At 49.3% G+C, this 15,458-nt stretch overlaps 2 protein-coding genes across 2 annotated transcripts in view; one reads left to right on the top strand and one right to left on the bottom strand.

Moving 5' to 3' along the window:
- The window catches only part of LOC149370127 (adenylate cyclase type 3-like), a 420,278-nt gene extending 411,996 nt beyond the window's left edge, over positions 1–8,282 (bottom strand). The window contains exon 1 of the mRNA XM_089560173.1: positions 8,175–8,282. The gene's annotated coding sequence lies outside the window, so the exon portion shown is untranslated. The remainder of the gene's footprint in view (positions 1–8,174) is intronic.
- LOC149370128 (uncharacterized) lies at positions 1,039–4,188 on the top strand. Its single transcript, XM_089560183.1, has 2 exons — positions 1,039–1,271; positions 1,425–4,188. The coding sequence occupies exons 1-2, from the start codon at positions 1,119–1,121 to the stop codon at positions 4,101–4,103; spliced, it is 2,832 nt and encodes a 943-aa protein (XP_089416309.1). The 5' UTR covers positions 1,039–1,118; the 3' UTR covers positions 4,104–4,188.
- Positions 8,283–15,458: the final 7,176 nt, after the last annotated feature.

Genomic DNA, 15,458 nt, shown 5'->3' with positions numbered 1-15,458 from the left:
CTTCCGGTGTCTTAACGTTACACCTATCATTTTTCTTTCCATAGCTTGCCGCGTTGTCCGTAACTTAAGCTGAACCCTCTTCGTCAGGCTCCACATAATTCTTATACCTTTTCAGTTCATCCCCTACTTGAGGTAGAATCCACCGGTGTTGTTCTCCCGCGTGCTTTTCTTTGCCCCTACAGGCTTGTTTATCTTTGTTTAACTTTTTGCAAGCTTGAAAATTCGAGTTTCCTCCAAATATTATTCCGGTCATTTCCTCGGTATTCCTCTTGCGATAAGCAGCCTGAGCTGCTCGTCGGGATTCGAATCGTCGTTCCCTCTGTTCGGGGTCTCTGCAGCCGCTTACGCATGCCTCTTGACTGCACATTCCTCCGGCGACTTCATCATTCGCCTCTTCTTTTTCGCTCTTCATCCGTGTTTAATATCCCGTCTAGCCAGGACATACTGTCTTCCCCGCTCTGCTTCGGCTTGCCGCCTCGCTGTTGGTTGACTTGATCGCCACTCGATCGGTTGACTCACGTTGGCGCTCTCATCTTTTGCGCTGCTGTTCAGCTAGCTTTGCACGTCGTTCAACTTCAGAATCTGTCGAGGAAACATCTTATTCCAAGATCTCTATTCCTCCTGCGACTTCATCCTTCGTCTCTTCTTTTGTTGCGCAAGCAACACTACCCGACTCGCCGAGCCATTTCGCGGAGCTGACGCAAGGCCATACTGCGCATGCGCGAGGACGGCGCACAGCTGGCGCGCCGCCGCCGTCGCTGCGCGGAGTGCCGCTTCCGCGCATGCGCAGTAGCGGCGCTTAGCTAGCGTGCCGGGGCATCACCACCTAGACTAAGAAGGCCTCTGCTCTCCAGGCTGACGTCAGTGCCACGTCACGACTAGAGGCCTAGCCGCCGACGCGCTGACCGCCGCCGCCGCCGCCGCGATTAGTCACTGTCGGAGCATGCTCGGGCTTGCCGGCCGGCGGAGCAGTACCGTGCACTGATTGCATTCTGCGGTGATTTTCTCGCTTGTGAGGTGCTTTGTGAAATAGTTATTCGGCCCTGGGCTGCTCGTGTTCACGCTAGTGTCCTACAAGTGGTGAAAACGTGCGCTGCTATGCTTGGACAGTTGTGAATATGCCAAACAAATGCTGTGTGCCTGGGTGTAGCGGCAACTACAAATCCGGACCAAAGGTCCATGTGTTCAAATTTCCTGAAGATGCAGAACTGAAGACAGCATGGCTGCGCGCTATTCCCCGAGAGGGCTTCCTTCCTTCGGCACATTCCAGGGTAAGATTGCTATCGTTATTTTTGTTCCTTGAAAAATACAAAGCAAACACGTGCACGTGCGTTGTTAGTGGAATTTCAGCAGTTATATATTTAGTTTTGAGGGAGGCTTCACTGCAATATGTTAGGCATTTTTTTTTTTCTATTCACATGCAGGTTTGCGAATTGCACTTCACTGAAGGTGACATCATTCGAGAGGATTGTCATGTGGATGATACTACGGGCCGTACGATAACTGCACCCATGCTCCGTTTGCGTCTCCGACCGGATGCTGTTCCGTCAAAATTCCCGAACTGCCCGAGCTATTTATCGAAGGTTTGCAGCAGAAGGGAGAATCCGGAGTCTAGAAGAATTCGTTTGGATGCAGCTGCGACTGAAAAAGCTCTTGCAGACTCCCTCGAGACGTTTAGAGCCGAAGAGGAAAAAGATGCAGTTCGGAGCCTAAACGACTTAGCCGAACACGTGCGAACAAGCAAGTCTAAGTTCTGGCATACAATATTGAGCAGTGGCCGCCTCATATTACTGCACATTGTTGAAGATGATGCTCCTTGGGTGAAGTACTCAGTTTGCGTGAAGGCTGATTTGTCTATCACGTTGCATTTCCTAAAGACGCCAGTCACAAGGCTAGGGTCCAACCTGTTCGTTCCTCCTCAGGCGAAAAGTAAGAGGGCTTTCGCTGACTTTCTTGAAAGCATCAAGGTTTGGGACAGCAGCCTTTCTTCTAGCTGTAGAGACTCGAATGAAGAAGTTTTTGATGCCATCAATTTCCTGCTTGGCCAGATATCTACAGCGCAGTCAGAGGATAATGATCATGCAGTCCAATTCCTCAGCGAACAGTTGAAGCTTCTGTCTGCAAAGAAGGAGCGAAGGCGCTATTCTATAGATTTCATGGTGTATTGTTGCATTCTCTTCATGATATCACCCCATGCCTATAAATACATGCGAAGCTATGGAGCAATCACAATGCCGCATCCAATGACCATCAGATCAGTTTGCTCATCATATGGAATGAATCCACAACGGGAGCACCACGGTGCAGCCTTTCTCAGTTACATGGCGAAAAGGATCTGCGAGCTCGATGACAGACAGCGGCATGTGACGCTTATGGTTGACGAGATTCACATAAAGCCTTATTTTGATTATAAGGGTGGCAATATTGCTGGACTTGCGCACAATTCTGAAGAGGTTGCCAATAGTGCATTCGTTTTCATGGTGCAAAGCCTTACTTGTCCATTTAAGGAAGTTGCACACATCATCCCTGCCCGCAAAGCTGATGCCGTGTTTCTGCACAAGTCAATAATGGATGTCGTGACTGGCCTGGAGAAAATAGGTTACAGAGTTACCTGCATAGTCAGTGACAACAACTCGATAAACAGAAAGGCAATGTCTTACTTTGCATCTCCGCCAACAAACGGAATCGTTTATCCCCATCCATGTGACTCCTCGAGACCGTTGTTTTTTGTGATCGACCCAGTCCACATACTAAAATGCATTCGGAACAACTGGCTAAACCAGAAAAATGACCAGCTGTGTTTCTACTTCCCCGAATTCGAGGATGATACAGCACAACCACGGCGCATGTTGACTGCGTCATTCGCCACCATCAGAAACGCATACAACCTTGAGTGTGACCAACTTCTTAGATACGGTCATAGTTTATCAAGGAAGGCGCTGTTTCCATCCAATCTTGAAAGGCAAAACGTCAAGCTTGCTCTACAGATTTTCAGCGATGGCTTACCTCACGCACTTCGTGCGCTTGGAAAAACACACAACCTGAACTTCCCAGAGCACACTGCTAGCTTCATTGAGATCATAGTTAAATGGTGGAAAATCGTGAATGTAAAGACTCCGTACAAAGGGAAGAGACTCCGCGACCATTTTCAAGAGCCGGTGTTCCCCTCTGTGGACGATCCTAAACTGGAGTTCTTGTACAAGCTGTTGGACTGGCTCGATGAGTGGCACAGCAAACGCCTCGACAGCGGTTGTTTGACCAAAGAGACGCATACTGCTTTACACCACACAACTCACGCACTCATCGAAGTAGCCCGATACTGCTTTGAAGAGCTTAATCTATCTTACGTTCTTCTGGGAAAGGTGCAGACGGACAGTTTAGAGGAAAGGTTCGGCAAATACAGGCAGCTGGCTGGAGCACAATATCATATTTCCTTAAGACAGATTTATGAAGGCGAAAATAAACTACGACTGGAAAACACGCTGCCTAAACTTCAAGAAATCTGTACAAGCGAAAAAACTGAGAAGTGGGAACACCTGCACGGATCTGTGGACACGCCGCGCCCTTCGTTCAACGTAGTTGTGACTGCAGCGGCTTTATCAAAGATAACAGACATCATCCCCGTTCTTGTGTACGTTGCGGGATACGCCGTGCATACAGCTCTGAAGAGGCTAAACTGCACAAAATGCAGATCAGCGCTAACAGTGAGCAAGACCATCACAGTTTCGCCCAACGAGGAAAACTACAATCTTGTTAAGCAGCTGGATCGCGGAGGACTTGTTTTCCCGGCAATGTTTGCAGTGAATGCCGTCGCACACAATTACGTCGTAGTTCAACAGCTTGCAAAGGACGCGGAGTTTTTAAGAGCGCCAGACCAGCGTAAGCTCGTCACGGAGCTGACAATGGATTTGCTCACAAATGACGACTCGTGTGAATTTGATGCCTGTGACGATGGACACACCTGCGAATTTGTGCTTAAACATATTCTTTGGTGCAGCACTAACATCCTTCTCAAAAACTTTTGCAGCCGGATGAATGACAGAACCGTTGATGACGACAACAAATCTAAAAAAAGAAAAGCTGAAACCCTAAAAAGCAAATAAACGAACTTGCGTTCCGTAACACGTTTTGTTGGGAACAATTTGTTAAAACACATTATTGTACGCCAAGCGATGAGCTCCTCCAATCCTGCGCGCGCTTATCTGCTTCCGCAGCGCCCGCAGGCCTCGACGCATGACGTCACGACGGGAGCGCTGAGGCCTGAACTTGTCTAGGTGGTGTTGGCCGGGGCCGCCGCCGCTGCCGCGCGCTCTCCATCGCCTCTCTCTCTCCTCGTTGCTTTCGCAATCCTCCAAGTTTAACCAGAGCTAAACCACTGCCAATTTTTGGCATCTGCATGTGCACGCAACCGCGTTTCTCGCTCTCCTTCCTCCCGCCCTCTCTCTGATCGGCTTCAGCTGGCGCGACGCTCCTCCAAGCTCACCCGAGTTACGAGTTCGGCTTTTTCGCTAGTGACCTATCTATACTCCGTTTCATACATAGGAGTCAACGCTGCCAAAGGTACGAAAGTAGTCCGCTGCCAAAAACAAGCAAAATGTATCCGTCCGCCACGCGTCGTGGCTGAGTGGTACGAAGCGCGCGCCTGTCTGCTCATTTTATAAGGGGCCAAGGTTCGACTCCCAGCTTGGCTGGTTTTTTATTTTTATTTATTTTTTTATAAGATTCATTAGGTAGAAACTCGAAACTGTCAAACTCTAATGCCTTCTTTGAAAAACGCAACGCTGTTTACTTGTTTCGAAGGGAAAAGGCAGTGTAGTGTACGGCATACATACGGTGTAACTTGAGTCGGATGGCGCTGAGTGCAAGGCTGTCATACTTAACACTGCGAGAGCTAGATATTGTCACCTTGCTAGGTCGTTTTTGCGGTGATCTTATTCCAGTAGAGAGACCTTCTTTCTTGAACCTCGCAACTGTCCGAGGGCTCACCCCGGTCATCTCGCCCACAGTTTAGGGAACTTCACGCACAGTCTTCTCCGGGAAGCGCTTCCTTGCGCTAGAGTAAACGTTGAAAATCACCTGCTTGCAGTCTTTCGAAATTTTCGGAGCCTTCAGCTTGGAAAATAGGCGAGCAGGAGATGTTTTTGAACCCACAGTGGCCGAAGAAAACAAGCGAGTAGGAGATAGCGGTGCCATTTTCGCAGGCTCAGAAACCGAAAGACGAAAGCAGACGACATCACCGGCCGGCCTAGCTGCGAAAACCTGATACAGGAGGAGCCAGAAAAATACCAGAAAACTAAGGCACTCTATTTTGAAGAACATAAAAAAAAGCAATCTTTTTGCAAAATAAAACACTTATATTATTATACAACAATATCGGCCAACATTTTAAGTTCATTACTCTTTTTACTTTCGACGCACTACACGACGATGCGGACGAGGAGCGCGAACAGGCGCCGCAGCCTTCGCTGCGTTGACTGTTACGTATGAAACGGAGTATAGTACCAGCGCATTAAAAATGTCGGCACCCTTGAACACCTTTTTGAAAATTTCTCCCCCACTTTTCACCCTCATAGCTATAGTCGCACTACCCCTCCTGCATATGACGTGACCGGTCTTACTTAGAAGCATTATTTGAGTTTTAAGATTGGCACGGTTGGCGTTGTTGCTGCAGAAACCACCGGATAACTTTTCCGATCATGACCACGTTTTCTTGACTTCGTGAACTAGCTTACAGCGTGTCAGAGAGCCGTTCCTGGTGCTCACACCGAAGCATTCGGGAGGGTTGAAGAAGCTTGTTGATTTTAATCTCGTTTTTATTTCACTGCACCAGCAATACTACTCCCCCCTCCTTCCTCCTCCAATAATCTGGCGTCAGTCTGCGGTGAAGCCTACCGGCGCCAGATTCCACCCTTCAGAAGCACCAGCCACCTCCCTACCGCACCGCCTAACTATAGGGGCTGCCCGTCCACACACACCACCGCCCTCAATCCACTCATCACCCCACCCCCGCCCACCTTCACCCAGATCCACCAACCCAACTCTACCCTCGGAAAGGTCCACCCACCTAACTGCCCCCATGCAGCCCACGCAGGAGCAGATCGAAAAACCGACTACAAAACCGAATTCAAAGACGCTGTAGGAAAGCCATCTCCCCTCAAGAAGCAACAGAAAGGGCAGAAACATCATTTCAAAAAGCTTTGATCGTAAAAGACACAGTTGCCACTGCATACGCGGGATCGACGAAGCAGATTGTTTGATCGTCTGTCTGCACACCTTTTCTGACTCAGGAAAGTATTGAAAACGATGACACAGTACACAAAGTCTGCAGAAACTTTACGGCCAGGTACGACGTCTACCTTTCGCCGACCAGGCCCCGCAACGCAATCACTAGTGCAGTTGATGAAACCTGCTCGACGACTTCATGAGGACAGAATGGCGGTCTCGGTGAGTACCACACACACGGCTCACGTGTGCCTAAGCCCTGCTATTTTTATTGCGAAGCAATACTACTTTCGCTACCACCTCAGCCCGTGTCGTGCCGCGGCCGCATAGCCACGCTTGACCTTTCGCGTGACCTCGCTGCGTGACGTCATACCATCTGTGTAAAAACAGGGCCCCATCTCACGCCGTCGCCTAGCGCGGCGCATAGCCACTGCCGTGGCCTGACTCCCGCTCCTCTCACCATGGGCGCTGCGCGCTATGTGACGTCTTACCATCTGCTTAAAAACGGGGCCCCATCTCGCGCCGTTGCCTTGCGCGGCGCATAGCCACGCCCGCGGCCTGACTGCGCTCTTCTAGTCAAGCCCATGAGATGCCGCCTCCAGCCTATACGTTTCGGCAGGTTGCAAAGAGAAAGCATCAGCGAGCTACGGAGACAGAAGAAGAACGGCAGCAGAACCACGTATTGCTTCGCAATTACCAGGCTTAACCAAGCTAAGCCACAGGCAATTTTTTTTTTCTATAGTGGTTTTTGTAGAAAGTAAATGATAGAGTAACTGTCTACTTCTCGGTAAACACCTCAACCGCACCGTGAGGGAAGTGAGGAGGTGGGAGTGAAAGAAGAAAGAGAGAAAGAGGTGCCGTGGTGGAAGTCTCCGGAATAATTTCGACCACCTGAGGATCTTTATCGTGCACTGACATCGCACAGCAGACGAGCGCCTCTTGCGTTTCGCCTCCATCGAAACGCGGCCGCCGCGGCCAGGTTCGAACCACATATCCACGCAGGGTACTTCTCATGAGCACTCTCAGCCAAGCAAATCCCGGTAGCTTTCCCATTGCTCGGCGAGTGAAAGTGGGAATTTGAGGTCAGAACACCCTACGTCATCAACGTCGATGCCGTTCTCAGCGCAGAAGGTGCAGGCGTTGCCGCAAAGCCTCCTCAACATTCGGCGGAGGTCAACCTCGGCACTTTATCCGCCGCACTGGCCATGATAGAAAAGGGCCATACCCATCTTTGCCTGCCACAGCGTGTTCTCTGAGCTGCTCATGCTCAAAACGTCAAAAAAAAACGCCACTTTCAGGGGAAGTAGCGACGCTCTGTCTCTCACTGCAGGCGGGGAGGGCTCGTCATGGAGGGGATGATGCATCGGGTGACGTCGCGGACACGCGTCACTGAGACCAAGGACCAGAGGTCATGGTCTGTGACTGGATAGCGCGCGGCTGCCGCACGAAACCACGGGACCGAGCCCAGGCCGCGAAGAACGCATTTCGATGAAATTGGAGATGTAGATATGTCCGTGTGCCGTGCGGCAGCTTTACTGCGCGCTAAAGAACACCTCAGACGATCGAAATTAAGAAGGAGCCCGCCACTGCAGCCCTTCTTCATCTCTTCCCCTTCTCCTTCGTCCGTTCCTTCATGGCGCTTTTGAAGCTCCCATCGAGTAACGAGAAAGCTCGTTCCCTCATAAAACATTTCAATTCGCAATTTTTTACCTGCACAACAACCAATAGAAGCATGACAGAAGCATTGGCCACTCGAATGTTGGAAAGCTCCGTACGAAGACACGTACGACGCTGAGGATTAGTGGCGCATTCACGAGACAACTGCGACACCCGCGAGCGCATGTTGAAATCAGGAAATATAGCTAGTGCAGCAAATCGGACGTGTTCGTGCCACGTAAATGGCGAATGCAGTGTGGTTCAGCACTCGTGTAAAATAATAATGGGTTACTTACGAGCGAGCAATGGAAAAACCCAGGTCCGTCCTTCTCTCTGCGTCCTCCTTGTTTTCCGCTGATTTCAGCAGAGCCGAGGTGGTAGTACGCACCTGCTAAAAGATTCCGAAGGCGACTTTTTGCGGGGCTTTTGGCCAAAAAGACCGAACACCGCTTTCGAAGTGATCAGCCTCCGCCAAAGTTGTTATGGTCCACGGAGGAGACAACCGCGTCGCCACACGTCATCCATCTTCTGAGGTCGGCTCTTTGCCGGGCTTGACAGCTTGGCACTTGTCACCCACGGTTGTTTGCCGATGCTGCAGGTCACGCAGTTTGTTCGAGAAGAGGTCGCTCGTAGGCTTTCACTTGGACTTCTAACGCGGGAGCGATCTTAGGTGACAACATTCAGGCGATGACGAAGACTGCAGAGCAAACGATTTGTTATACGGACTTGTGCCCTTAACCACTTCAGACGCCATAAACACAACTGCGTGCACATTGGCAGCCTTTTCTTGGGGAGTGCTACAGCTAGCAGTAATTTTCTTGTTTCAGACAATGTAAAAAATCCGCCTGTGAAAAGGGCGGATTACGCCGAGTGGATAAGATAATCTCATCTTTGCTGGTGATGCCGATCATCGCAGCCATCCTCTCTGCTACGAAGAATAAAAACGATAGGCCCGCTCACGTCACCGAAGTAAAGGGTGTCGGTGGAGTAGCATACGCACTTTAGTCAATGGAAAACTCTTTTCCAGTTACTCGGTGGCTCAGTGGGTAGGGCACTCGGCTACTGAGCCGGAGGGCCCGGGTTCCATTCCAGCGGCGGCGGCCGCATTTCGATGGAAGCGAAAGGCAAAAGGCCTCCGTATGCTGTGCCTCGGGTGGGCAAAATAAATCCGGAGCCCTCCATTCGCTACGACATTCCTCATAGCCACTTTGACGCTTCGGTACGTTAAGCCCCACAATTGATCATTATTATCTAGTACGCACGTGCCCTAACGTGCGTACGATCTAGTACGCACGTGCACTAAGCGACGCTGCGAGGGCGCAAAGGTGCGTCTGCGTCCACGAGCTGAGTAATGGTAGTAGTAGTGAAAACTTTTATTGTCCAGCAAAGAAAGGCAACTCCCCCCAACCCTCGCGGCCGGCGAGGCAGGCAGTGCCGGATTAGACGCTGGCAGGGAGGTCTTGAGCCCCGGCGTCCTCTTCAGCCAGTGGGACGCGCAGGAGCTGGAGCTCAGGGTCCGAGCTGCGCTGCAAGGTCTCCCAGGTGTCTCTACTCTCTATATTGTGCGTCCCCCCGGGAGAGTACGGGCATTCCCATATTATATGATCGAGGGTCCCTCTCACCCCCCCCCCCCCCCCCCCCAAAGATTAAACCTATCGCTCCTGGCCTCAGGGAACAGGTGGTTCGTCATAACCGGGTACGGATACGTATAGGTTTGCAGACGCCTCCACGTGACGAGTCTACGATACAATCTGTAATGCTGTGTGATCTCATATTTTAGCATGCGGTCTCCGCTCCTTCGGTCATCTAGGGGCCCCGTAGCGGCTCGGCGGTAGAGATCTCGAGCATTTCATGAGCCGCCTCGTTTCCGAGGACGGCTGCGTGCGCAGGAGTCGAAATTATATGAATTTTCCTATCCAACTTTCTCTGTCCTAGGATTCTGGCCGCTAAGGGAAAGATTCTTCCCTTGCTAAAATTTTGGATGTCAGTTTTGCTGTCACTGATGACAAATTTCGCTTCCGTTTCTATGCAAGCTACTTCTATGCTCCGCCCGCGCTGTGGCGGCTGTCACGAAATTGGCCCGACCGCTGACGACCGCCGCCACCGCAAAACCGCCACCACCCCCCGCCCCGTCTACATAGGCCACCTCGCATTCCGAAATTTTACCGAATCTAATTTCTAGTTCCTCGGCTCGTTCCTGTCTCCTGTCTTTGTTCTGCTCCTGGAGCGCGTTTTTCGGCAAGGGGAGAATCATGAGATTTTTCCTGACTTCCCTATCTACCTGTATACCTGTTGCTTGGGAGCCCTAACCGGTTTTATTCCAACTTTGGTCAGAATGGCTCTTCCTGTCCTCGTGGCGCTAAGTCTCTCAATTTCAGAGATTCGCACCGCGTTTGCTAGTTCTGCCCTAGTGCTGTGCACCCTCAGAACCATCAGCTACTCTGTGGACGTGGACATGGGCAGTCCCAGCGGCCTTTTAACTTCTCATTAAAGAATCAATCTTTTCTCTTTCCGCCACTTTGAGATCTAGGTACGGCGTTGCGTAGCTCACCCGGCTACAGATGTACGCCTGTACCAGTTTAATCAAATTTTGTTTCCTTTAACCCTCGGCCTGTGCTGGTCACTCGCCTAATTAGGATCAGGGTCTGCATCGCGTGATTCTCCAGCCTCTTGATGGTCTCGCCGTTATGTCCATGTTATATGTCCACGAGCTGAGGCGTGCGTTTAATAATGGCGCACAGTTAGAACGTACCCGCTCCGTTTAGGTCCATACTGTGCTCAGTGAGCACCGAAACAGACGACTGCGGGACTCAGATATTTGTTTGCCCTCATAAAGTTAAGGGTATACAGGCATAGCCTGGCAATTTTCCTACTATTTGGTTTCATGAGCCTCCTATAACTTAGGTTGTCGACCTACATCCGTGGCCGAGTTATGTTTGAATAATTACGCGGTATGTGCGGCCCCTCCTCACCCAGGACAGCCTGCCACACGGCACGCACTGCTCTACGTAAAGAGAATTTCGCGCCTCGGGCACCTAACCAGCAGTACAAGCCAAACACGCGTGTCTAATCTCTCCACCGCATTCGGAAGCACGCGCGCTTCAGAGCTTCTTCGCGAGTGGTTCGCGTGCGATAGGCCGGGGTGATTACACTCATTCTGACATGTTCCACTGCGTACGAAGTAATTACAGCTATGCAGGCAACATTTGTAAGAGAAAAATACAGGGTGAGAACAACGCCAACGCTGATTAAAGGAGCCTGTATAAATGAGCGAAGAAAAAGGATTTCCCGCGTTTACGAAATTACCTACACGCGCTTCCTGAAATTTGTGATGGAACCTTTTACTGTGAGAAAAAAAAAATCGACTTCGAAACCACAAAGCTTGCAAGGCATTCGCAGCTTTTCTCCCTCTATCTTTTCTCTTTCTTTCTCTCTCTCTCATCCTGTGCAAAAAAAAAAGAAGAAAGCTTACTTGAATGTGCTTTAATAACTATCGGCGTAGCGTATTGACTGCCACGCAACGCCCCGTTGCTAAATGGAACTTCACCTGAATACGGCATGGTTTCGTTAAGATGGATGCTTCATTAGGGCTCGAAAGGCCACCTGCGTATTTCACTGCGGACTGTATAGTGTCACTCCAATAAACAAAACTGCTTACGCACCGAATCACGTTTTCAAATTCTTTTTACTCCTTAGTGTTGTCTTGCTAAGCGTAAGTGACGATGGGCCGATGTCATCGAGCTCCCATTCCACAAAAAAAAAGAGCACAGGCCAAACTAGCATGTGCCTTTGTGAGACGCTGAAAGTGTGCACTGCCTTCCAGACAAAAGAACTTGACTAATAAGAACGAAGCATGGAAAACCATCGAAGACTCTATAGTGGCAATAATTATTGCTCTCGCGTCCGTCATCCGCGAATTTCGCGGTTCAGCTTAAGAACAATGCAGCGAGCTATGGAAATAAAATTGATAGGTGTAACGTTAACAGACCGGAAGAGGGCCGGAGTGGGTGAGAGTACAAACGCGGGCTAATGACATCCTAGTTGAAATCAAGGGGAAGAAATGGGCTTGGGCAAGGCATGTAATGCGAAGACAAGATAAGCGTAACGGTGTGGATTCCAAGAGAAGGCAAGCGTAGCAGGGGGCGGCAGAAAGTTAGGTCCACGGATGAGATTAAGAAGTTTGCGGGGATAGGGGAGCCCCAGCTGGCGAAGGACAGGGTTAATTGGAGAGACATGGGAGAGGCATTTGCCCTGTAGCGGGCGTAGTCTGGCTGATGATGGTGATAATGATGATTCCGTGGCACACGTTGGGGCTGCGGCCACTCCTTAGATAGATGACAGGTCACAAACACTAGGAAAATCGAACATTTATCCAGGCATTTACAACTTGCAATAACGCGGTGCTGCCACAGTCGTGCAGCGCGGTAGAAGGAACGAAAGAGGGCGCAATTACTAAAGGTGAAACCCGGGAGGGAGGTGTAAAGAGGGGTGTGTCTCTCGTAACCAGCAGTGGACACCTCAGTCGCGCTTTAAGCTGCGAAACCAATAGAGCAGGACCTTGGAAAGCAGAGGGAAGGCGCGTAACTGCGCTCATGGAACAGTGGACACCTCAATTGTGCTTTAAGCAAAGTGGTGGTTGTGACAGATGTGCGCTGCATGCGTTGGCATCGACAATCCTTTGCCAGAAACGCGACGCTGAAGCCATAGGCCATCGGCGTTCATTGTGTTCGGTGGCGTTGACAGCGTTTTACACTCCGTTTATTTTAAGGAAAGTAAGCGCACATAACTGGCTCCTTGGCCCCTTGGACGCTTGAATCGCGCTTATACGTACGTGGGGTGATGAGAGAGAGATGCGGGTTGCATGCGTTAGCGCTTGCAACGGTGAGCGAACTCTTGCGATCAACCATTAGCTGCCACCTGCCTAGGTGGCAGGGCGGGTGGGGACTTTAAGACAAACAGGAATTTCTTACCACTTATGCGGGAGAGCATCCCGTTCCTCTCGCTCGTAACGCCTACCACGGCTGTGATGACCTCGCGAAACACTTGCATAGACCTCGTCTTTGAGAACCAGGTATTGGTGCAGCAAGTCGAGCATGTATCCATCTATTTCTCCGTCCACAAAGCTTCCCTCATGACAATCAAGAACTGTTAGCGTAGTGTTTCTTGAGGAAGGAATATGTGTGAAAAATAACAAGTTGTCTGTAATTGTACATACATGTCTTGCTCGAATTCTTTGCCTCAATCTATCGAAAAACTGAAACAGCGTATCAGCTGCGCTCAAATTTCGCGGTTGCAATTTTTTTTTTGTTTTTTGCATATCAGCACACTCAAAAATTGCGGAGGGCACTTAAGACTACTTACGTGCTTTTAATGCCAAAGTATCGTTCTTTTCTACAATTCCTGTTTGTTTTTATTTATTTTTAATTTTTCTCTTCCTTTCTAAGGACACATCTACTCATTGGCCTACTCATTAAACCTACTCATTACTAATTAGCCGTAAGGAAACGCATATACTAGTTTCACCTTTGTTCAGCAAGGTACAACTCTGTTTTTTGGCCTATGGTTTGCCTGCTCCCCTCGCAACCTGAAAGTTGGGGGTTCAGTTTCCCACACCTTGGGAAGAAGTTTTAGTTTTCTTTGATGCACGGGTGACGTCATCTGGGATTTTTGGGACCACTGCTGCTCGTCAACTCCTAAGCCAGGTTTTGTTGCCCAAGAGCCAATAACGCTTTCGCATTAGAATGCGGCAACTGCGACTTGGATTGGATCAGCTAAAGTTTTGTTGCACCAGCCACCGTAGCGGTTCGGTGTGGCTACGGCGTTCGGCTACTAAGCCCAGGACACGGGTTCGACTACCGGTTGTGGCTGCCGCATTTCGGCGGAGGCTAAGTGCTAACTCCCCTGGGCTCTCTGATGTCAGTGTATGTTAAATAACCCCGCGTAGCCGAAATCAACCCTGAGCCCATCACGGCGCGCCGCATAGCCCACGTATACGTACAGCTTCGCATACTAAGTTTTGTTGCCCCATATGGTATTTTGTGAACATATATATCTCTTCCTGTAGATGGCATCACTTAGTTAATACCGTCATTCAGTCGGTCATTTACACAGTCAATTAGTTTATTCATTAATTAAGCTTTCATAGCGCTTTTACATGTTCGCTACGACATCACTGTAACGACATCTGCGCAGTAATGCATGCGCACACAAGCGTAGCAAATAAGTACAATTGAATTACTGCGTAATCTTGACGCTGCAAGAAGTTATAACTTTGAACTACTTTACTCCGCCCTTCTAAGTCACGTGCAAATTATGGCCACCAAAATCTGACGTCCACAAAAACCCGTGTTTTCAATACCTACCCCGTGCTACTCACCATGGTGTTGGAGACTCAGAGCGACTTTATGTTTAAACGAGTCGTGCATAACACGCTAGTTTTTAACACTGCCTACTGTTTCGTATGTTGGTGAGATCACACTGCACCATCATGTACATAAATGTTTTGATGTTGTGATTATTTGTGTTCAATGCTGTTTGTCATTCTAATATGTGTTTCTTGTTATAAGTCGTCGCTGTAAGACGCTTGAAATTTGTTTTTTGTTTTTTTTTTGTTTTTAGGAAGGTAGGCCAAGCTTAGTCAGGTGTTTTGTAACGGATTTTGCCTGCACCTCCTTGGCTTACGCTTTTGCACTGTAAGCCAAAAATTCAACAAATAAAAACAAAGCACACTTGGAATTACCGGGATAAAGAAGACCCAGTGAAAGCATTGAAAGACAGTGAAAGCATTATTGTGTGTATAGCTCGCTGCCGCAAATCCGATACAAAATTCGGCAGAGAAGCAGCTAAGCAAAGGACGGTGGTCTTCGAACAGAACCGTCGTTGTTCTTGACTGTCTCGTACCCTTGGAAGCTATCTACCCAGAGAATTAACAATCTTTCATCCCCGAGTCTGATGTCGTAATAAGTCATCTGCGCTGAATATCGAATAACGGCGGACGCCTAAAGCATAGCCGAAAGAAGACCCAAACCGGCCCACGAAATGGTCAGCGTATGTATTCCTTCCGTGTAATTACGCTAGCCTTCAAAAGAAAGTATCGCAATTTTTTTCTCCACAGCCTGCCCTCGAAATGAATATAAAGCATGGAATGCGGCCGGCGCACTGCAACGAGAGATAAAGAGAACTCTTGTCAGAAGGAACATATCCATAATGCTCAAATATTTAGAGGTCCCTCGTGAAACGAAGTGAAATAAGCGGATGGAAAAAAAATAGGGTTACGTCATATAAGTCAAGTTATATTAGTAGTTTCAAAAGAGCACTCTTGCACATTAATCTAACTTGTGTAATGCGCTTTCAGATGGACAGTACCGCGGCTTCCACTGGCTAATGAGGTCGGCACGGTATTGAAGTCGTTGCTCGCTTTAACAAAAAAAAAGCGACAGCGAGCTATACAGGATCGCCTTATAATTGAGCAGACGTACTTGCTTCGACAGATGAATATTGCTGAATGTATGATGGGGCTTGGTTCATGGAAACTGAACAAACGGTCGGATTGCGGTGATGTAGCTTACAGCAGAAATCGT

Source organism: Amblyomma mixtum, chromosome 1, assembly GCF_055824585.1.
Source record: "Amblyomma mixtum isolate Tamu chromosome 1, ASM5582458v1, whole genome shotgun sequence".
In the NCBI taxonomy this organism is placed as follows: domain Eukaryota; kingdom Metazoa; phylum Arthropoda; class Arachnida; order Ixodida; family Ixodidae; genus Amblyomma; species Amblyomma mixtum.
This window is presented reverse-complemented; position numbering and strand designations above follow the sequence as displayed.

Coding starts and splice junctions, on each gene's coding strand:
- LOC149370128 (XM_089560183.1), top strand. CDS start 1,119: ATGCCAAACAAATGCTGTGTGCCTGGGTGTAGCGGCAACTACAAATCC. Junction 1,272..1,424: donor TTCCTTCGGCACATTCCAGG/GTAAGATTGCTA, acceptor ATTCACATGCAG/GTTTGCGAATTGCACTTCAC.